This window comes from Tympanuchus pallidicinctus, unplaced genomic scaffold, assembly GCF_026119805.1.
Source record: "Tympanuchus pallidicinctus isolate F22 unplaced genomic scaffold, pur_lepc_1.0 scaffold27, whole genome shotgun sequence".
NCBI classification, from domain to species: Eukaryota; Metazoa; Chordata; class Aves; order Galliformes; family Phasianidae; genus Tympanuchus; species Tympanuchus pallidicinctus.
Window position 1 is genome coordinate 6,272,181 of NW_026294744.1, and position 23,972 is coordinate 6,296,152.

Genomic DNA, 23,972 nt, shown 5'->3' on the forward strand with positions numbered 1-23,972 from the left:
CTTCGTATGAGGATCTGTGAAGCCAAGCTAGTCCTTCAGCCTCTGAGGTGAACGGACCATGCCTTAGCTGAAGACTTTATGGATAATGAGTTTCAGCCGTGTTCCCAGCTGTGTCCGTGTGATGCTTTCTGACTCACGCTCTGCACAGGTGATTTCCTCATACAATAACCTGAGGGAAATCCCTTCCTTAGTGAAGGTTCTGTGGTAACTGAGCACTGTCAGAGCCATGGGGTGGGCTGAACAGAACTGCCAACAGATGCTGTGCCCAGCAGAGCCTGGCAGTGCTGGCAGGCAGCGCTGCAGGATGTTTCCCCTGCATCTCCCTGAGCAGGGACCAGCCCAGCAGGCCCCGCCGCTTTCACACCTACTGAGCTCACCTGCTTTCAATGATCCCATCTCATTCTAGCCTGATCTTATCTTGCACTCTCTCATTTCTAGGACTACTACAAAGAAGCCACTTCTATTGGCACTGGGTATTACCTAGAGATGAATTAACCTATTTCTTTTAACCACTCAGACAGAATACTAAAAGACCTCTAAGATCATCCAGTCCAACCAGCAGCCCATCCCCACCATGCCCACTAACCATGCCCCTCAGTGCTACATCTCCATGTTTCTTGAACACCTCCACCACCTCCCTGAGCAGCCTTTTCCAATTTCTCTTTCTAAAAAGAAAGGAGCAGCTTGAGCTGCTGCTGCCACCTGCAGCTGGGTTACCTCAGAGAGGTGACACACCAGGCACAGCTAGAACTAAACAAGATTCCTAAAGTTACAAAATCCAGTTTCCATAACTGTTAAGGTTGGACTGCATGTTTCTGCTGCAGGAGGCATCAGCCAGGTCAGCTGCTAGTGCAAATACATTGCAACCATCTCTTCACTGTCCCAGGATCTCACCAGCATTCCCAGAAAACACTGTACCCTGCTGAGTGCTGCTCTTGTTCCTCCTTCTCCCCATTCTCAGTGAATAACAAAAAAGCGATAAGGATCTTTCTCTGCATTCTTTCTTCTAATTGCTCAAAAACTTTCCTTACTTCACTGCGTAAAAGTGAGCTTATAAACTAGAAGACCAACATTTTACATGGTCTAATAGTGAAAGGACAAGGGGAATGATCTTAAACTGAAAAAGGGGAGATGTAGTCTAGGATGTGAGAAATTCTTTACTCAGAGGATGGTGAAGCAGTGGCACAGGCTGCCCAGAGAAGCTGTGGATGTCCCATCCCTGGAGGCATTCAAGTCAGTGTTGGATGGGGCCCTGGGCAGCCTGATCAGAGGTTGACTGGAGGCTGCCCCTGCATCTCTAACACCTCCTTGAGAAGTGTCCAGCCTTCCTGGATCTGGTGGATGGCAATCCTGCCCGTGGCAGAGGGGTGGAACTGTATGGGCTTTCAGTTCTCTTCCAACCTATTCCATTCTGTGATTCATCTCTACTGCCTACAGATGTCCTGGTGTTCCTGAAACCCCCAAGAGACACCCCATCTCAGGTTGGTCACACTTGGGTCCCTCTCTCCAGAAAACAGACTATGCCCTAAGTATTACATTTCTTTTCTCCCACAGATCTTCACGTCTCTTTGTCTCACCTCCATTCCTTTGTGACTATCCTACAGCAATCAGCAGGGGATACACTGCTGAGTCTCCCATTACCTCTGATTCTAACTCTCAATTTCTCCTCCTTTCTACATCAGCACTCCCCAGCAACCAACACTCCCTCCTTGCCAGCTTTTTCTCCTAATCGTCTAGCAATTCTATGGGCTTGTGTTCATTTTCACAGCTGCATCAAAGAATGCTGTCCTCCAATGGGAAGAAGATGATAAAGGGACTCCATAGGAAAAGCTCTTGCTGCAAAAGAAAATGCCAAAATACTGAAGAATAAAGCTTCGTGTCACTATAAAGACGAAAATGGTATACTGTGCTCTAGATTTCAAAGCATTTATCCCAAGTGTTAACACAAAAAAGCTGACCCGACGAACAGAAATGAGGGTCAGAAGAGGGAGGAATTCTGCAGTTTCTGCACTGCTACCTGGGCTACTCCGAGCAAAACATCTATCATCATCTGTACCTGCATCCCAGCAACAAAGTGGGGAAGACAACTGGTACTTCTAGAGCTGCTGAGGGCTACAAGGACATGGGGAAGGATGATGACTCCTGGGGCTGGAGATACTCTCTGCAATGGAGACGAACGTTGCTGGTCCTCCAACACCCTACGAGGGCTCACTGAGGAGCAGACAGGGGCTGGGACACCTCCTTGTCATGCCCAGCAACCTAGTGTGCATCAAATCTGGATCTCAAAAATCAACAAAAAAACCTGCGTATTTCTTGACTGTTACCTGACTCTTCCTGCTGGCACCATCAACAGATGAACTGGTGAATCCTGCCTGTGATTTTGTTTGCCCCTTGTCCCTCATCTTTTAAGTAGAACACAATGAGCTTCCTAGGAATTTTAAAAAAAAAGAAATTAGGGGTGCATTACCAAAAAAAAAAAACAAACCCCAAAAACAAACCCACACCAAAACTTACCAGAAGCAGTTGGCATTTTCCACAGATTTTTATTGGATTTTACATGGCAATACACAGTAGTTACGTTGCCCTCTTCAAAAACACAAAATACCACAACGGTATCAGCTGTGTGCACATGCACGCAAAAATCTCCCACTGTTACCAATGCTTTCCTAACAGGTCCCCACAAAACAGCCATAGTTCAGCTGATAGGCAGCTCTGAATGACAACCTGTTCTCCACCCAGGAGACCCAGAAACAAGGTGTCTGAAGCAGAACTTTACTTACAGTGGACTTAAGAAATGATTGTCTGCTGCTGCTGCTAGGCTTGTTAACAGCACCAGCGTGAGAAAAAAATCTCAGAGCATTTGCTTGTACCTGTTTCAACACATAGCACAGTGTCATTAGTCCCTTTTCTACTGTGAATATTCATTCATTGTGTCCACTAGCCAGCGTCTGCTCAGGAGAATCTGAAGGAATACTTCTGCTCAGAAGCCTGCACTATGTCTTCCAGTGCTTCTGCTGCATGTGGCAGAGCAGGATCTTGGGCCAAGCACTGCAAAGTACTCACAGAAAGCAAGCCCTGAACAGACACCATGAGGATTTGTGCCTGACAGTGGCGAGCAGGCATTGCAGAGTGGGGCGGTTCTGCCTATTTGGAATAGCTCAGCCACCCCCAGAACTGCAGAAGAAACAACAGGCAGCAAATTACTTGTGAGTGCTCCTCAGTCCGAAGTTCTGAATAAAGCACCAGGTGTGATCTGCCTGTACACAAATGTAAAGTGGCACAAACTGCTTCATGATTGTATGGCTCACTTGCCTGGCTCCAGCTACTGAAGAGAGAATGGCAGCACTTGATATTGTATATAACACAACTGATCCACATCACAGTTTTCTTCTTTGCACAAGAAAATTAGCCCAAACTGCACATCTTTCAAAAAAATAAAAACAACAATGACAAAAAAACCAACCTGACTGGTTACAGCCCATAAGGCTACAACAGTAGAGTGCTAGAACACATCTCTGGTCTACCTTCCAAGGTCCATGGAATCCCCTTCCTTCCTTTCCTACCCACAGGACCAGCACAAATCCATGATCCGTGACACCACATATCAGTGTGTCAGCCATGATCTCACTTCCAGCACGGGCAATGATGAAACGAGCGACACATTCTTGTAAAAGCCAAACAGTATTCAAAAAGAACAGCTGGGCTTTTTTTTCCCATTACAAGGCAAAGAAGCTTCATGCTATTGTGCTAAAATACATGCTATGTTCAACACTGTATAAAAGACTGCTGTAATAAACAGTTACTTTTTCATTGCTTTGGCTAGGACATCTTGCAATACAGAAAGCCTGACAACAAACTTCCACTGGCTAGTTAATGTTTTTAAAGTCTGATGACCTTAAGGAAAAATAGTTATGCTCTAAGAAGGCAAAATGATGAGCAACACGTTTGATATTTGGATTTTTTAAGGAAAAGTTCCACCTTGGGTTTAATATAATGAAATAATATATTTCCTATACATTTCTCTATATAACTTTGTTTGCAACTACACCATCCTCACGTTAGTCACAGCACAGAAACATCCCTTCCACGTGCAGGGAGTACTCTCAACTTGAAGAAAAACTCTCCAGAACATTTTTAAGTCACGGAAGTGTTACTAACTTCAAATGCTATAAAACTACTGCTGCTGGAAACAAGAAAGAAGACATTTTGAAATTTGCAGCTTCCCAAGGAGTCACTGCTAGAAGAAACATGCTTCACAACTGTTCCATCCCAAATGGAAGATCATTAAACTGTGAATTCAGTAAAAAGCAACAAAAGCAAACAGTTCCAAAGGTCAGCCTGCCTTTTCCAGTAACCAGCTGGTGTGCAAACTGGGATAATCTTTTACAGTTCTCTCCCCCTTCCCCTTACCTTGAACTTTCCATTACTCTACGTCACAAAATTTAAATTTTTGCTTTTAGATGTACTTCATATACTTCTTTTTTTTTTTTTTTTAATTTTTTTTTTTTTATAAAACAGTATAAAAATAAAAGCAACAGTAAAGAGCTACTGGGGAGATTATGCAGGGCTAAAATCCTATGTTGGATACCAAAGGAAGGGCAGAACTAGCATTTGCGTGGGGCAAAGGCCTTTGAAAAAGACAGCAATAAGAGAAAGCTGATTGACAACTACAGGTGCAATGCTTTTCTATCTAACAATTTGCTTTACTTTGTAATAGTACAAAGGATCATCTCAGGACATGAATAAGAAAAAGGAGCACTATGATACCATGTCAATTTAAATGCAACACTCTGAAACATATCACCAGTTTGTACATTAAATATAGTAAAAACAATTTCCATTCACCAGTGTCTGGGTGTTTCTTATGGCAACTTTAAAGTAGGCACCTTTTTTTATTTTTTTTTTTCAGTTCTTCTTTAAATTTTCCACCCCCCAGTATTACTTCTAACAAACAGAAGCAAGAGCAGCATAGTGTATATGATCTGCTGCCCATCACATCTAGTGATGACGTTTCTTGCACACAGGAAGTGAGCCTTCATCAGTGCCTGTTGGTTGCTGTCACACATTGGAGTCTTCATCTGTTATACTGGTGCTAGGAGAGCGAGTTGCAAAGTCTTTAAACATTTCATCCTCTTTTAACATGTGCTAGAAAGGAAATGAGGGAAGAGTCAAATTCATTTTTACAGAAAAAGACTTTTTATTCTACAGATCACAGTTTTAAGCCTTACTGTCAAGTTGTTGATGCCTTCAGAAAATGCTCCTATTTGCCTCACTGTCCCTTCTGAATCTTCCATCTGCAAAAAAAACAGATAATGGATAATGAATGAATAATGAATCCCTTGCGTGCAGTGGCAATTAAGTTCAGCAAATAATGTAAGTGCTTTATTACAGTCCCACATGCTCAGAGTGAGGGATGAGTGTGCCCTGTTGAGGCAGAAGATGAGTTATGTCAGAGACAGTCTTACAGCTGCTGCATTCGTGGCTTGCAGTACTTGGGCTGAGAGACATGTTTGTGTTTGTGAGTAATGCTTTGTGACTGTCAAAACTGAGAATCTTCACAGGCTAAAGGAATGGAAAGGTTTCATTGTGAAAGAGAAGTTTCCCATCAAATCTAACAGCACATTTAAGTACTACAGTTTTACCTGCTCCAGCCTGTCCAAATCATCATCATCATATACTCGGATATCCAGGCCAGCCTTAAAACCTTTCTTCGATGCACTTCCAGAGGCCCTCCCCAGCTCCATAGGACACACGTACTCTTCCACGTCATCTTGCTTTTTCTTTCTCAGGCTCCCAAAATTGCTGAAGGCAAGTTTCTTTGGCTTGTGAAAAGAAAATTCACAAAAACTTAAGAGTCAGCGAAGAAGTAACAGGTGTCTCTGCAACTGATGCTTCAATGTAAGCAGATGCTGAAGGGTTAAGACTCCACCGCTTTGCTTACAGCTTTCTGAATAGCTGCAGTTCCAGCTGTATCCATAAGAACAAGATGCATCCCTCATTCCATCATTACTACAAAAATAGTATTTAAAGGATCCCAAATGTTATCAGAATCCCACTGCACAAAATCACGAGCATATAAACAGTAAGAGACCACCTCTGTCCCAAGCACGTTATCATACAGTCAGATGGACAACCCACAAGAGTGCCATCTCTCTTTGGCACGTATGAGGAGCTGAGATGTGGTGTGCTCACAGCAGACAAAAGAGTCAAACCCATATCTGCTGAGTCCTGCTCTAATGCTTTTTCATTTGTTATCACATTAGCAGCCAACCCTGTTTCTCAAACAACCTTACTGAACAGCCCTCCAAGAATGGATAAAACTAACACACCAGAGATCTAAATGTCTGCTGGAAGCTCACATATGAACCCAGAACAAGTGGCCTACCTTAACTTTAGCAGTTGCTGTTAAGAGGACGTAGTCTGGGGACTCCATGGCTTCACGTTTCTGCTGCTGGGCCTCCTGCCCAATGAGGAGGTTGAAATGAGTGGCTAGGTGCCGTCGCAGCAGTGTTTTGTTTGGTGGGATGTTCAGCAACTGGGCCATGGTTTCTACATTGAAACGTGGCTCCAAAACCTATTAACAAAACCACAGAGTCCAGCTGATGTCAACACTGTCTGATGAGGTCTCAAGGACGCTGATGGGCATGTGGCTCAGTCACTTTTTAAAGTTGCTTTGGGTTTTTAATTTAGAGAAAATATACAACTAAGACAGAGAAAAGAGAGTTAAAGGATTCATAGAATGCTATTTTCAGCCTTTCTTTCTTGAATTATAAACAGAAGGAAACTGGCAAATAGAAAGAAGAGCTAAATCCACCCTTAGATCACATGATATGGAAAGCTCTAGCAAAATGTTTATCCAGCATCCTCTTTAATTCTGGAAAATGTAGTCAAAGGAATGATGGAAAATAAACATAAAATTTCTGGAAAAGGGATAGAAGTTTCATCCACTACACACTTCTACAAGCATAAATCTCTAGCCTGGAGGATCTCATGCTAGAGAAATTAAAAACAATACTGTTTTGACACTGAAATTCCAGGTTTTCCTAAAGAATCAAGCATTCCCCACAAAAATAAAAACATGTTCACATGTAGGAAGGAAAATGGTGGTTGTATAATAGCATGATTGTGCTGTAGGTAGGAGGTAGAAAATGCCATTAAATTGTGAAGGGGATGCAGGCAAACAAATTCACTGCTTTCCAAACAAACTTTGTCCAAGCCACTTTTAGGCCTTTTAAAAGTGCCTTTAAAACTATTGGGTAATAAATATTGACAGCAACTTATTATTAAGAAGAAAAAGAAGATAGAAGTATGTGTGCAGCAAAGATGACAGAACTAGTAATTCTCAGTCATGATTTACTTTAAATCAAATAAAGTAAGCCTGTGCGTATCTTACCATCAGCCCCCCATGCACACCACTCCCCCTCAGATTAGGTGCATACTCTGCCAGATCAACAGAGCGTAACCACTCCATCACGCGGTGATTGGTCCACTGGGTGACCTCAGAAGGTGTGACATTATTCTGTGAACAGGAGGAACAGGCAGTTAAGGAGGCTTCCCAACACAGATGCCCCAGCCCCAATCTTTACTGACACAAACCTCCCCTGCCCTTTATGCATATGACCCCACCTTGCTCTTGAGGAAATAAAAAACAAAACAAAACAGATTTCTGCTTTCTTTGGATTGCTGTCTTGCAGCAATACTGAAGTAGAATTGGGTCTGGACCAAATCTCATACATTCCTCTAAGCACTGAAAGGTTTCAGAGCAGATGTAAATCACAATTTCATGAGAAATCTTCTATCTCAGCATTGCATACAATATGCTGAGCTCCCCTCTGAGTTTCTTAAGCTGATTCTTCACTTAAGAGTTAAAATATTTATGCTAGCTGATGGAGACACTGACATGAAGATATCCTTCTGACACTTTTCTGATCATTGCAGGAAAAATCTAAAGCCTTCCATCGAGGCAGAAGGGCTTGAAATCAGTCAGATTCAAGCACTACTTACTCATAACACAGTATCCTTCTAATAATTTCAAGCCAAGAGCTTATCACAGCAGCTTAGCTTGTGTTTATCCTACTGGGAAGCGATCATCTTTCCTGCTCTGCTTGCAGGATGGTTGTGCCAAACAACATGAGCTATATTCCTGAGTGCAGTGAACAGGTCTGTATCATTCTTCATGCAGTCTGAGGATCTTGCTGCACAGTAGGATTAGCTGCAATTTCTACAAGTAGAGCTGAAAACTAGCTAGCTCCATAAGCTGGTGTGCTTTTTCTGCAGATATGCATTAGAATCTAAATAGAAGGCTCTGGGCTGCTTCATCATCCACTGCCCTAGCTGGTGTATGCTCTTTCCAACACAAATCAGTGGCAGTTTCCTGCCTGATAAGACTAAACTTGTTTTACAGAGAAAATTCTGACAAGGCCACAGACTTCACAGTTACGTTAGCCTGACAGAAGCTGTGCACCAAGTTCAGTACTATTTATTTTGAAGAAAACACATCAAAGACTAAGGACACTTGTTTAGCAAGAAGGAATGTGAGATTTGGTAAGGAGACATGACTTTGGGGCCACAGCAGGTCAAGGATAAAAAGTTGCGTTCAAGGTAGCCTCAGCAGGACATGAATCTTGGGAATAAAATGACAAAAAGAAACCAAAACTGAAATAAAATAGGAAGCAACCAATATAAGAAGAAAGGGTAGAGGAGGAATAGTCAAAAACACTGAGAAAAAACCCTACAGGATTCTTCTTCACAGTTCCATCCTAAAGCAGTACCTCATCTGATGGCCTCCTGCGCAGACAGTTGGGCTCAAAGTTATTTATTCTCAGAACCTGGATAGCTCTTTTGATGCTGAGATGGTGGAGGACACTGACAACCTTCAAGGACAGCAAGTCATCCTGTGGAAGAGGAAGGAGGATTTAATACACACAAAAGCACTTAGTAGTGGAACCAACACTCAGTTTCCTCAACAGCTTTGAACTGTGGCTTAAAATGTCACATCTAGTATATCCTAGAATTTAAATGCATGAGACAAGGGATTAATGCCAAGCCATCCATCCCATAGGTGGCCTGGTGCTTGCCTCTGTGACAAGGTACTGTAAGGCATAACTGCACAGCCAGATCTTTTTCAGTAAGGATGAATCCCTTCTCACCTTCAGCAGGGCAAGAGCATGCCAAGATACAACCCCACACTCCCCCTTGCAAAGCATCGGTGATACTAACAAAAGCAGCCAGTTCTTTCTCTAAAATCTTAATCCTCTCAACAACTTTTACTTCAACATTAATTTCACAGAAGAACTCCTTTTACAGCTCATACAGATCAGCTATTTAGGCTCCCACCAGCCTTCACAGAAAGAGTCAGACATCTCCTGAGGACAATTTCTGCCACATCAAGGAATGAGACGCTGCCTCACAAAGCCTGCTCTCCCTGCACTGACACCAACTACAGCCCTTGGCTGGACCAGGAGCTTTCAGATGTCAAAAGCTGGGAAGAGCAAGTTTCCCCCTTCATAATTACAGCAGCAAGTAGCAGTTTTGCTCCATTACACCTCCTGGTACTCAGAGCTCCTTTAAATCTCTGATAAGTGAGAAGGAGAGACTGTTGGCAACCAAGAGAACTTAACTCACAGGACACATGTGGTGAACAACAGTAAACAAGATACACAATTTAGATGAGGCTCACAGGTTACTGAAGATTGTTGGTACAACCCAACATCCTGACCTGCTGACAACCTTGCAGCATGAGCAATACAGAAGATGACACCTTTTTGCCTCTCTCTGATTTCACTCCAATGTCTAGCCCCAGCAATGTAGCATGTCAAAACCAAAACAGATTCTTTCTCATTCATGGAGCTCATACGTGGGAAATGTTTACACAGGATTGAGTGACCAGCCTGGCAAGACTTCCCAGATCATCCAGACCCATAGCTCCAGGAAGGGTTGCAAACAAAGAACCTGTCCTAACCTGCAAAAGTGGTCACATGCTGTGAGATCTGTATTCCTGCTAAACTAGGCTCCTCAGTTATAATTCAATCCTTATTATGTCACTAAGTGTCTCAAAGTCTGGTACTTTGTTGGTGCAAGTTGGCTGACAAGTGAATTTATGTATCTTTATTGCTAGGGTTAACCTAGATTGCTATGTGTTAACACCACTTGTGTGTTACAAACAGCAGACTGTTTTATGATTTTGCCAGAATAAGTGAAGATTAAATTATATGCTTGTCCAAACAGTTCATTGCTTTTGGCTAACCTTATGATGAACTTAAGATTAGAGTTTCTATTTCATGTTATTTCATTATTTTAGCTTGAGTAAGGGTGAATTTCCATGTGGTTTTTAGAAGTTTTCTTTCTCATTTTACATACAGTTGTACTTAGCTGATTATTTACACAGAATCTGCTGTTGTAACTTCATGGTTAAACACTGCTTAAAAAAATTCCTAGGGATTTAATTTAAAAGGAACTGACAGGGAGAGTTGTCTAGTTCAAAGGCAAAGCTTCCACTGCCTATTCCTCGTCTGTCCACCCATCAGATGGATTCTCTTCTTTTTAGAAAAAGAAGACTAACATGTAGAGTAAAAAAAGCATAACGTGAAGATCCTTCACATTGCTGCCTATGCTGCATTTTACCAATACCCAGTGCTCACCCACTCAGTACAGCAACAAAGCATCGCAACACGAGACTGAGCTCAGCAGAACTTACTGGCATCAGATCTCCAAGATTTAACAGAAGAAACAAGCTGCCTTTACTTTCATATTGATGTGCAAATTCAATAAACTAGAGCCAACAAACGTGAAAACACTGTGTAAGCAGCCAGTACTAAGCATTTGTCTGAAATGCACTGAACAGCACAATCATGTCAGGTAGTCAATCTAACGTAAAGAACATACAAAACATGCAAATATGGCATAAAATAGTTAACTTCTACAGAGCCCAGGGTGTGACTGATTTCTCCTTTGTTACAAAGAAGAAAATAATATTGGCAACGTTCAGTTTTCATTTACATCTCCAGAGAAGAACCGGTTGGCTTCACTTGACAGGCAGTAAAGTGAGGAGCTGACACCATGCTGTACATTTTTAAATACATAATGCAAATGTTAATAATGAATCCTGTTTTCAAACAAGCTGGCTCTTAAAACTGCAATTGCTTTGGTTTTCTTACGCTAGGAATCCACATGAATAGATAACTAGACAACATTGGCTCGCTGAGAAGAAAAACATTCCACCTACTTCTATTAATTGACAGTTAATCTGAACAGTAAAAAGCTGCATGAAATGCAACCACAGCACGTGTGTACTTTTGTAGGCAGCTCAGTTGCTGCCTGAGCATATCAGACAATGTCATGCACAGCTCTTAAGCACAAGATTATCCACTTCTCACATACAGAATCACAGAATCACAGAAACACCAAGGTTGCAAAAGACCTACAAGATCACCCAGTCCAACCACCCACCCATCACCAATAGTTCTCACTAAACCACGTCCCTCAACACAAAATCCAAACGTTCCTTGAACACCTCCAGGGTCGGTGACTCCACCTCCTCCCTGGGCAGCCCATTCCAGTGCCTGACCACTCTTCCAGAAAGGTAGTATTTCCTAACCTCCAGCCTAAATCTCCCCTGCTGCAGCTTGAAGCCATTCCCTCTGGTCCTATCACCAGTTACATGAGAGAAGAGGCCGACTCCAACTCACTACAACCTCCCTTCAGGTAGTTATAGAGTAATCAGGTCTCCCCTGAGCCTCCTCCAGACTGAACATTCCCAGCTCCTTCAGCAGCTCCTCATAAGCCCTGTGCTCCAGGCCCCTGAACAGCTTTGTTGCCCTTCTTTGAACCCACTCCAGAGCCTCAATGTCTTTCTTGCAGTGAGGGGCCCAAGTCTGGGCTTTTGCTTACTATTTGCTCTCCCACATTAAGATATTGTCTTTAAAGATGGAAAGAATGCAGGAAATACATGCAGGTGAGTTCTACTGTCAGGGCTTCTGTTTACTTTAGGTTATGGCTATTAGCATTAGTTTGGCCACAGGACACTCACTACATTTTCACGCAGCCTTCTAAACACTCCGAGGTAGCGTGCACAAATCAAGGATCCTGGAATATCTTTCCAGCATTAACAGTGTCTATGACTCTCTCAACTCTCCTGATTTTCTCCCTGCAATTATGCAGAGAATTTCCTTTCCCAATTTATGAACTTTGCTCTGAAAACAGTAGCATCTCATGAGACATGGTCAGCTGTTGGAGTGAGCTCTGTGCATCTGGTACATCATGTACATGTACGTGTAAGTTCTGCAAGAGTAACCGCCAGCTTGAGCTTCTTTTCAGATCCTGTCTATCTGGGACAAAAGTCAAGCCTGCATATGGTGACCACGTGGCTCATGTGCCAACTTTTTGCTCTAGGAAGCTACAGGCCAGATTGCCGTGACCTGGCTCCTCACAGACTGGCCCTGTAAGAAGTCTGTTTGGTTCTGCTAGCCCCAGAGGGATGTGATAGTGGCTGTCTGCAATGTCAGAGATGCCCTAGCAGCCCCACGTGCCCTCCAGTGCTCTATTAATGGGGTGCTTGTGAGGTCAGCCACAATTTGGCTGATGGATGCTCCTGCAGAAGGGCTAAGTGGAAGAGGTTTAAGTGTTAAGTGAATCTAACAGCTATGCAGGAGATCTCTCCAGACTCATGATTTTCAGTGAGTTGTCTGGATGAATGTTAGTGTGCATTAAATGTCAGTAAAAACTAAGAACATGACAAAGACGTCAAGACAAGAAAAGCCATTTACTCACTACACTCATGTAATGGAGCATGCGGCCGTCCACTTTTCCTTCATCAAACTGGGTCTTATACTGGGGGAGGCCAATGTCATCCAGCCACCCTAACAAAGAGACAGAACCAACATTAACATGGCAAAGCTCTTCTTGATGGCAACCATGTCCACACCACCAGTTAGGTGTTATTCTCACTCTCTGAACCCTACACTTGACATGATTAGGAAGCCCTACAAAAAGCTGCTGATTCAGCATGTACTACAGTCTTACTGGTAACCCAATGGTAATCCAGTTTTCCATGATTGTTCTCCTCTTCAGACCCAAGAGCCTGCAGAGCAAGCTGAAGCTTCTTCCGATGCAATGGGTGTTTTATCCCAAGCTCCTGTGAAAGAAAGGAAAGAGCAAAGCTTGATACAATACTGTATTTTATTTATTAGTCTGTTACGTAAGAAATAAGAATTGTTTCAGAGAGTCTCACTGAATACATCTGCCAAGTCACCAGCAAGTGCTGTATTTCTATTTGTTGAGTACCAACACCACCTCAGCACACACTCAGCTTTAGGAAACACCTGCTCACCGCAGTGGATTAAGGAATGCAGGTTCTTTAAAACTATATGAAAATATCAAACTTAGCACTCTCATATCAGAGGCTGCATATAAAAAAAACCAAAAACACAAAACACAAATAATTTAAAATGTGTCAGTATTCAGAAAAATACTTGGTTGGATTACTTTCCACTCCTACCTAGGCAGGCAAGGTTAAAAGAATTGTTTAGCTAAAAGCATTCTTTTAAGTTGAACTGAAAGTAGTGTTTCTAGTACTTCTCACCTTTTCCAGATCCTGCTGAGAGGCCTGCAGAAGGGTTTGCCCAGATAGTATCCAGTGTCTGCCGTTACTTATATAAGAGCCTAGCCCCTGGTCCTGCAGCCAGTTGCAAACTTGTTCTTTTGTCCACTTTGCAAATGGCATGTCCAGCTCACTACAGAAGATTTTTTAAAAAAGAGACTGATAAATCCCATGCCTCAAATTTCCTGCTTTCATACCCAATAAAACAACCAAAATCTGAGCCATTCATTCATAGGTATTTTGTGGGAGCTGGGATAATCTCCAGGGAAGAACATGCACCACAATCAGGTGAGCCTTATGAGAAAGAGTGTCTCTACCTCTGAACTGTCAGCACCATGTTGCGCTGTGCTGATCTCTTGTCACCACCACAACAAACACTATCTACTAATACTGCTGACATAATTGCCCTTACTGCCTAGAGTAGCTAAAACGCTAAAGAAGAACTGTAATCTATCATTTTTGCTTGTAATCCCAGAAATGCAGCAGGAAACACACTGGAGGATATCTGTCACTGCCACATGAGGGCTCGCGTTCCACTTCGCACAGCCTTGCAGATGCACTCAAGATTCACTCAGCAATAGGAACCTGGACTCCCACCACCAATCAGCCTCATCCCTGCCAAAATCATCTCTCAAGGGAGGAAACAGCCTGGATCCACCTGTTTCCATTCACCAGGAGAAGAGATGTTTTATTTTGGCACTGCACTCCTCCTTTTAATCCCGCACCTGACTGGAGCTGCCAGGAAGGCATGCACAGCACACTTAGCCACCGATTGTCTTACTTGCGAGACTGCCCCAGGTCTCTAGACCAGCCCAGCCGTGGCCCTGCAGTTGCTCTTGTCCCTCCTCTTTTGAACTCCGTTTCTGACATGTCATCTGGGTTGAAGGTTGTAGACTGACTTCTTTTAAGTCTGGATTAAAGAAAGGAAGCATATTAACATGTGCCTAAGGAAAAGGTATGCTTTTACCACTGTGACCAAGACAGGCAAGATTTCCTTTGGCATTTGTAGCCCTTCCTCCACCCAACACTGACCCATCACTGGGTCCCTCAAATGCCAGCTCCCGCTCTTGTGATGGTCACACCAATTGTGTCCACAACCTGCCTTGGAACAGACTACAGAGCCACAAGTTGAAAGGGAAAAAAAGGAAAGATCATTTGAGAAAAACTGCATAAAGCAGATGGAAGGGGCAGCAGTGCCCCAGCAAAGCCCACCACCTTCTTCCTCCCAGAGTCATTAGCTTGAGCCACTCCAGTGCCCGGCTGGATTCCCTGCAAGCCTGAGTTCTGCAGAATGATACTTTCACATCTTTTGCTTACCTTCCAAATAACTTCTTGATTCCTCTGGCCTTCTTCCTGGAATCTGGAGAAGGTGGAGTCATCTGCAAGCTATCTGTTTCTTTTGGTCGAGGGGGCAAACCAGCTAGATCCAGGTGATCTGCAGATCCTTTTTCTGTTTCCGCTATTAGAAAACAAAGCTTTGTCAAGGCTTACTTCTGCAGGACTGTACAGGCTCACTCCTGAACTCTGGAATGACTCTTGCTAAAATTACTGATAGCCTCCATGTTAATAAAATGAGGCAAAGAGTGATGTGAAAAAAACAAGAGAAATAAAACGTGCTTCTTGTTCATGGGCCTGACTGTAGGGGCAAGGCAAAGCCCTGCACTAGCTGAGTGCCTTGCATCCAAACCAGGCAACAAATATTTGGTGAACTGATCAATGAATCAAATCCCAGGTTCACTCTTTTTTGGGGACCATCTCCCAGGAATAAATCAGTCCATGGCAGGAGTTCAACCAGGAGTCCCCAGAGCACAGAAAAATAAATTATTTCCCAGTGGGCAACCTTCCTAATTACCTCCATTATCTCTGTGCTCCCTGATGAGGAAATTCCAGCAACGAATAATTCCTCCCACATTAGGAGCAGGAGGGCCCTTTCACCTTGCTGGTGGAAACAAAGCTTTCTCCTGGCTGTGAAGCATTTTGTTTCTCTGCAGAGAAATATCATGAAGTCTACACTATGAACTGCATTTTTCCTTTGAAGGGATGCACAGAGCCTACACACTACCTCCCACATGAAAAGTTTGATCTGTAGCCCTTGTTTTCTGTTCACAACAAACCTAAAGGTTCCTGTCTATGAAAGTGAAATTGTGACAACACCGTTCAGTAAAAGCTGAAATAACAAAGCATAAGACTACGTAAGACCATTTAAAAAGAAAAGTAAACAAATTGCAATATCTATAAGACTACATAAGCAGAGGTGTGCCAGCAAAGTGCCAGGTAGCTGAAGAAAGTCACCATGTGGAGCTGATGATGCTTGCTGAGGAACAATGTCAACACAAGCTTATTGAGATGAAGCAGCCGTGGCAAGGCAGCCTGCAGCAGGCCGGCAGTCAGGCCTGCAGCCACTTCTACCACCTTTTCACACAGCCATGTAATAAGATGACTGTTGTGTCTTTCAAACGGACCCTCAAACTTGCAGGAGAAAACCAAACAAATCATACGAATTGAGCTAGAGCATATACTGCTGGGACACACGGTCTCAAGAGTATTTTCCTGCAGGGCAAAGTTTTAGGCGTTTAGATGGACTATGCATGAACTTGTCCCATTTTCTTTCAATGAAAGTGAAAACCTTGTAGTGAGGGAACAAGGTCATATGCAAGATGATTTTGGGGCACTGTGGTTTGACTGCTGCAGAATAACAAGGCAGTCTTGCTGGTGAGAGAGAGCAGCACATCAAACAAAGCCTTTGCACTTGTGGATTCTGCTTTACTTGTGTAAGAAAAAGTCCTAGCTTAGAAAAAACAATGAAAAATACATCTTTAAACAGCACTCTAAAGAGAGAATACTAGGACAAGGTGGATTAATTAGTAGCAGAGATTAGCGGGTATTGCAATGTTTGCTCCACACACCTTGCTCCCAGATGCATAACCCCTAAGAGGAGCCAACCAAGGTAAACCAAGGAAGGACCAAGAGGACTTGTGTCTCTTTGTCAGCAAGGGCCACATGCGACTGTTGTGCCACCACACCTGCTAAACAAAGCTGAGACAGCTCCCCTTGCTAGCACCTGGCCCTGCTGCTTCTCTCTGCCCTTGCCAGAACCACCCAGGGAACACTCACATCACATGAGCAGTTTTTACCATATGAATGGCTCCATCTAAATCAGTCCCAGTTATTTCTCATTCATTTACTACATAATAAACGTAGCTATTTCTCAGAAGAGGACTTACTCTTTCACTCAGAGTACCCCCAAATTAATTCCTGAGATATAAGCACATTCAATTCCCTGTTTCACAACCCTTCAAGCTTTCCTGGGGGGCTCTATGACACATTATCCATATGTTATCTATGGATAACAGCACAGATGCACTCCTGGTGTTCATACACTGCTGTTTTCCCTGTTGCTGCCTTGGTCTGTAAGTAATTTTGTGCTCAAAGTTACAGTACAGGTCTCTGCAAATTAACCCGCAATCTCATTAGTAGCAGTTATCAAGAAATGGCACAGCTGACTTTTAGCAGAGGACAGATGTTGCATGAAAACTCCTTTTAGTGATGCACAAGAGTTTGATGCAGAGCTCTGGTGTCTAGCTTTTGTTTGAAAAGTGCGTGGCTATAACCAGCCATCAGCAACAGCCACAGCACAGCTGCTGACACAGGCAGACATGCAGGATTACTGTACCTAAAGTAGGGGCGCTTGCACTTCGACTGCGATCTTCAGATATCCAAACAACGCACATAACCACACGCAGCACAAAGGGAGAGAACACGCAGAAGGACAAGGTAAAACATAATTCAAAACTTACATCAACAAAATACAAGACAAAAGGAAGGAGGTAAATGAGACGCATGCGTCACACACAGCAATGAATCACACAGAGAATAGGATAAACAATTCACTGCTCATCTCTCTCTTAGAAAATAAAAGCAGTAGAGCTCCTTGTTGGAGAGGGAAAGCAGCACCTCAGTCCTTGCAGTGCAGGGAGGCCACCCACTCTGCGACTCACACGGGCTCCTGTGAGGTGGCAAGAATCTGGGCACCAACTTTATAGGTGGATGCACTGAAATCTGGATAACAAATCATTCAAATTCACAGGAGCCTGCTCTAGACGGCTCATCTTCCAATCCTTTAGGACAGCCACAAGACCTCCATCTTGTTAGACAAATTAATCACAGGATGAAACAGGTGATTACACACAAACACAGACAAAATAAACCAAAGCAAAGAGTCTAACCCTCAGAACAGACTGCACATCTACCCCAAGTACTCTAGCAAGTTCCCATACCATATGATAAGGGAAAATAAAATGGGGGGGGCAATGCATAATAAATGTGTGGGTATGTTGCTTCATTTGAAAAAAGATGGTCATCGACAAGTAAAAGCAATAGATTTTTTCTCAACATAGAAGTCATTATCTGCCTTTATGCTTCTGAAGGACAGAGCTGAACTCCAAACAAACTCTGTTGTGCAACAGAGCCAAAAATTGTAGATAAATGCCAATAGTTCTGATTCATGGACTCACTCGATGATTGAACTTGACGTGGAAAGAATACTGGAGCAAATCAGCTAATGCAAGTTAGGTTTCAACTGCTGGTAAAAGCAAATACTGTATTAAGCAGAACATTTTGTTCATTTCTTCACTGCGCAACTGACAAGACCAAAACAGAAAACCCTCCTACATGAGTCCAGAACTCAAAATGAGGTTAAATAACCTTACCAATAGTGTTCCTGTTGTCACAATCCCTTTTGCAAGACTACATAAACAAATAAAACAAAGAGGAAGACTGAGTGCAGCTGCCTCATTTCTGTACATCAGAAAATCTTACGAAAGATAAACTGGAGATGGAGCCAAGGGAAAAGATATCCACGAATCCCACGTTTGAGTTGCTGGCTAGACAGCCAGCAATTGAAAACTGCAGTAATGCATTACATGGTCTCAGGGGAGATAACACAGCACAGGTGGAAACAGACCAACTACTTTGTTACATCAGTGAGGTTCTCTCTGTTTTTCTGTTGCTCTTTCTTGAGTTTTTCCAACCGTTCTATCGAGAAAAACACCACCATGTCATAAACAAGATGAAGGCTGGCTTTTCAGCTTTTTAGGACAGTTACATCACTCAGAAAAATAAACCTTAATTTCCCTGTTATTAGAAACATTGCTCAACACATACATGACCTGCATCTAGGTGTACAATACCTACCTAGATTGGGGGCACTTGCGGTCCTCTTATTATTTTTTATCTTGAAAAAGCCCCGTCCAAAAGAAGATCTGGCTTTACGGGTGCCAAAACTATCCTCATCTCCTGTGATGCCATGAGAAGGAGATTTTGGAGGGAGAGTGGCAAAATTATTACCTTCCATGCGAGGTTTAACCTGCTTAAGTTAGGAAAACAAACAGTCAATACCAGGGAACTGCAAAAGACCTTTGAAGATGCAAAGTGACCACTGACAGATAATCTGGAGAGTCACTTGATCTCACGTGTTACTTTGAGAAAGCACTGCAAAAACCATGAAGAACAGACAAGATCTTCAGTTGAACAAGTTCAGGACTTGGGATTACTATCACTAAATTCTAAAAATAACATGCTATATGAAAGATGTTGCTCATTTTCTGCAAGTACAGCTTACATATATTAAAAAGGTAAAAATATAGACCTGTAAGGCTTTGACAACAGTGGAATCAAAGGAGGAGACAAGACCCTCACGCTGAATTGGTTCTCTGGAAAATGCTGAACAGCCCCTTTCATCTGCAATCGCTTTGCAATTTCAGAATGATTTAACTAATTGCCTTTGCCAACTGCCCAAGCTGAAAGGAAAGTAGGCATCAAGCAAAGAGTAAAAATGACAGGAACTGAAATCTGAAACATCACATAACCAATTTAAAGTAATAGTTCCAACCTTTTGGGTTGTTTCACTGTCTCTTTAAAAAGAGAAAAATCCATTCACAATCTAAATAAGATCCTTTGGCTTTTGCTGAATGGATAGAGCATTCAGCTAACAGCGATTTCTCATGTATGTGTTCTCTGCTCAGGTCTTCATGCAATGACTGCTGTATGCAAACTATGCCATACAGTACCATGGGGTAACTGTTCCGTAATGATAGTCTCTTGAAGAACACAGTTGTTACAGAAAGCAATTTGGAAACCCAAGGGTTTTCAGAGATACTAATCAAAGGTAATTACAGAGTCAGTACAATAATTAATGGCTAGCTTTGCTAATTATCAAGTGGTAGAACATGTGAGGGAAACATTAGACGAGATGGCAACCTTATGCTCAACAAGACTGGAAGATAATCCTTGTGGGAAAAGAAAAGAACGTGTGAGACACCCTAAGCCCGATGCAGAAGTGATTGCAGCAATCACTGTATACCCCTGACTATCTTGTCTGCCTGTCTGCTATTCCCCCTTTGGAACCAAATACAGCAATTTCAGGTGACTGAGCCTTCCAACATCCATGCATCCCACGCTTCTCCACGTATAGCCACAAGTGCACACACACACACAAACATTACCTCTGTTGGCTTTTGTGAAGCAGCATCCCTATCCTGTTTGGGAAAGATTAAGAAACACATTAAGAATTCACAGTTTATAGTAAGTGTTCAGTTCATCAACATTACCCTAAGTTGAATTCTTACTGAAATACCCTTCTCTGCATTCTTTTTTCCCAAAAGAAATCTCTTCAAAGCTGTATTAATTCAGATTAATTCTTACTTTTTTGAGGTCAGTGAGCTGACATGAAAATACAGTTGCTTTAGTTTACTTTGGAAAGGATTAGCTATGTATATAATTAGCCACCTGCAGCTCAGTCAGCTGAGGAGACCCAAACCAGGAATCAGACAGGGTAGTGACCAAATATCCACAGACTCCATTCCTTAGCTGTTCAAACAAACCAACCTCCCCACCCCAACAACTCAAGAATTCTAGCTTTTATCATCAAGTTTTGCTCACTCTTTCAATCCTATCAGCATCTTTTCTAAGTTGTAAAGCAAAGCTCAGCTGCTTGAATATCAGAGAATTTATGAGTTTTAACAGTCCAGGTTGTCAAAAAAAAACAACAGACAACAAACAAAAACAGCCACAAGAATCTCATGTAAACACCTCCTAGCAAAACCTATGTTTTTTTCATTAAATCTGTAAGATGTGACATGTTTATGATCACTGGTAACGCATGATGTGAAGAGCCCTGCTGTATGGGAACTGTTGAGTCATGGCCTGAACCACTGATTGAGTACCTGGGGAAAGGACCTGGTCAGACCTGGAAGCACAAATGAAGGCAATTCAGTTGTGTGACCAGAAGGGGTGGAGCCTGGCTGCACCTCTCTTAGACCTCATTTAAGGGCTGACTGCCACTGGGGAAGGATCTTTTGTTGGAGATCCCTCCTTAGTGGAGCTTTCTCCTCTGAACCTGGAATCTTTTGATACAGGTGAGCAATCTTCTTCTCTTCCTTTATAGCACCTTTCTATCATGCTGGTCCTTCTGTCATTGTACCTCTGCTGTAATGCCTTTCCATCATATTCACCTGTCCAATTGCTACACCTGCTCTGGCCCTGAGGAAGGCAATAGGACATTCATAGGTTCAGAGCCCCACTGGAGATGTCATTCACATTTCAAAGGGAGAGGAAGAAGTGAGAGCCCACACACACCGTTTCAGATGTCTCTTTCTTCAAACTGCTCAGACTGCTGGACTTTTGCAGTGAGGAAGTCCTGAAACAAAAAAAATTAGCTGAAAAACTCCATTAAATTTTTAAAGATAGATACACTCTCAGGAGACAGCTTTAAAAATAACAGTATGTGATGAAACATATTCAAAAACACAGACATTTTGAATGAATGCAATCAATGCACTAATCAGAGCCCACACAGTTGTAGGACACATTCTACAAATCTCCACTTCATAATTACTGATGTTAATGCTGCAGTGACTTAATGCCTACCTGGGATATTTTTGGCTTTTTATTTAAAGTAGTATATTCAGAAGTACAAGCAGAATGTACACAGGCAAAAGGAAGTGCTATAAACAGAAGCTATGAAAAACAGTATTATTAGCATCAGGCTTCTGACTAATTTAATCCTTAAAGAAGCCAAACACGCTAAGTGAATCATGGTTTAGTATTTTATCTACAGTTCTGTTTTTCATTTCAGACCAGATATCTGTCTGTTCTGATGGGACAAAGTCTAGAGTGCTTAAGTTTGAAAAGAGAGTTATCACTAAAGACTCCCCAAAGCCAGGTCTAAGTTAAGAGTAACTTCATTGAATCTCACAAAGTCATCTATCTTTATAACAGCATAAAGAGAATAAAATTTGACTTTGGGCATGTTCTCACAGCACTAAGTCACTCAAAATAAAATCAGGCTCTGAATCCTATGCTGTGTAGCAGATAAGCCCTGTTGTCTTGTGCTCCTTGCTAACAAATTGCTTTGACACATATGCACATTCAGAAATAGTCCCACTGATTTCACTGGGGAGTAAGGCTATGTGGCAGAAGTTAAAATTATGTTTTTATTGTAGTCATCTGATTGACCTTTCTACATTACCAGAAGAACAAAAACCAAACTAGGGTGCAGGTACAACAACAGTTTATGACTCAATTAGAGATACTTAATAACATAAAATAAACTGCGAGTACTTCTGCACAAATAAAGCACTGGAAAATAACAGTTATGAGCAAAAGAAAACCACCACTGTATATCATCTTGACTAGAATTAGTTAACATATTTACATGTGTCTGTGAAACATGGGTCAGGAGGTTTGAGTCAAAAGTTGCATATAAATGTTTCCCAAATACATTTGGTTGTGATACTTACACTGGACTATCACATGGCTGAGTTTCTGGAGAGGAACGTGTTGATCTTACTTCACTGTAAAAATGAAATACATGAAAAAAATAAAATATTTGGATGGGATCTCCAAATGTCTTGCTAATACAGAAACCCATGACGTTTTAAGCCTGTTTTTGTTTCAGCTGTTACTGCACTGAAACACACCAAATTTTCTCTTCTGCAGTCATAAGTCTTCCAAAAGACAAAGGTGAGCTAAAGTGGACCAGGAAAGAAAACAAACACTCTTAGCATGAAAATGCTGCACATTGAGATTAAATAAATGCAGAGGATACAGTATGCAGAGAGTCTGAAGCACCAAAGATGACCCGCTCCCTGCAGTTTAGCCACAGTGCTAGGACATTTGCTGTTGGTGCTTTGCTTGTTTTCTTCTTCAGAGTCAGGATATAAACCCTTGCCAGCAATGGCTAGAGCTGCATGAGGTTCTCATCCAGCAGGCTGTGGTATGGGGCACAGGAGCTACAGCTCAGCCACAGCCTCAGAGTAGAGCTACAACATCTACTGCCCCAGCTTCCTTGGGATTCTGCACTGACAAATTTAGCCTGGCATTGGAGTACCTCATGCAGGGTTCCTATAAGAACAATCAAAGAAATGTCTTTGCAGTTCATTGTCTCAGACTCAGTGTGGTTCTTTATCTCCTTCTCTAATCTTTTCAAATGCCTCTTAGTTTCTTTCTGTACCTCTGGAAACAGCCCAAGATTAGTGCTGGACAGCTTTTTCTGCTGCACTTCCACCAATCCTTAGCAACTGTGGAAAATATCTGGATGCAAATTATCAGAAACACATTTGGTAGCACAGACAACGCTATCTCAGTCCTACATGATGTAAAACCAGATAAAAATAAAAATTCTGTGTTCTTCATTACATTAGATCAGTTTTTCTCTCCTTCTGTTCATTACTTGTGAAGCAGCTGGCATAGAATATGAGTGCTGCTACAAGCAACAACCAACACACTAATGCTTACTTACTGAAAAAGATTTAACCAATGTCCTTTATGAACATAAGCTGAGTTCACTATTGCTAGTCAAGTGAATGCTACCCTGGTTTAATGGACTTAATAACTTTACAGTATGGTAATCGGCAGATAATTACTTTCATTAAATGCCAAATATTGAATTTACAATTGAAGAATATGTGGGGAAACAGTAATACCTCAAATCACTTGTAGGATCTGGTCTGGGCTGTGTTTTCACTTTCTCTGCAGCAGTTTCTGAGCTCTTGGACGTTGATGAAAAAGATGGGATTGAAATCTGCAGAATACTTTTGTGAATCTGTAAGGAATTCTAAAAAAAAAATGAACATTATCCATTACATTGAAATGAGCTCAAAAGTAGCAGCCAAAAATGAAAACCGTAATAGATAAACTATGGAAAGAAGGCTCCAAAATAAAAAGAATACATATTTGCTTTCTTTCCTTTGTCACAGAGTGGAGGTTTACTACTCCAAAGATGGCACTGGAAGATAAAGCGTGAATTGCTGCACTGATAAGCTACAGCACAGGCAAAAATCTTCAAAGCCTCCAGAGCCTGCCTGCTAAACTTCTC

General features: G+C 42.2%; 1 protein-coding gene across 14 annotated transcripts in view; it reads right to left on the reverse strand.

Moving 5' to 3' along the window:
• Positions 1–2,523: 2,523 nt before the first annotated feature.
• PPFIBP1 (PPFIA binding protein 1) overlaps positions 2,524–23,972 on the reverse strand; it is a 102,106-nt gene continuing 80,657 nt past the window's right edge. For 7 of the 14 annotated variants that reach the window (XM_052690630.1, XM_052690629.1, XM_052690627.1 and 4 more), the window contains 17 exons: positions 23,581–23,711; positions 22,396–22,449; positions 21,233–21,293; positions 20,101–20,133; positions 18,791–18,965; positions 17,271–17,303; positions 14,915–15,056; positions 14,379–14,507; positions 13,580–13,730; positions 13,021–13,132; positions 12,769–12,857; positions 8,772–8,894; positions 7,394–7,519; positions 6,386–6,574; positions 5,643–5,822; positions 5,229–5,294; positions 2,524–5,145 (listed from right to left, as the gene is read on the reverse strand). In XM_052690630.1, coding sequence (XP_052546590.1) covers positions 5,059–5,145; positions 5,229–5,294; positions 5,643–5,822; positions 6,386–6,574; positions 7,394–7,519; positions 8,772–8,894; positions 12,769–12,857; positions 13,021–13,132; positions 13,580–13,730; positions 14,379–14,507; positions 14,915–15,056; positions 17,271–17,303; positions 18,791–18,965; positions 20,101–20,133; positions 21,233–21,293; positions 22,396–22,449; positions 23,581–23,711 — 1,881 coding nt within the window. In that variant the 3' untranslated portion in view covers positions 2,524–5,058. The remainder of the gene's footprint in view (positions 5,146–5,228; positions 5,295–5,642; positions 5,823–6,385; positions 6,575–7,393; positions 7,520–8,771; positions 8,895–12,768; positions 12,858–13,020; positions 13,133–13,579; positions 13,731–14,378; positions 14,508–14,914; positions 15,057–17,270; positions 17,304–18,790; positions 18,966–20,100; positions 20,134–21,232; positions 21,294–22,395; positions 22,450–23,580; positions 23,712–23,972) is intronic. The other 7 variants (XM_052690624.1, XM_052690628.1, XM_052690633.1 and 4 more) reach the window with 5 other exon arrangements.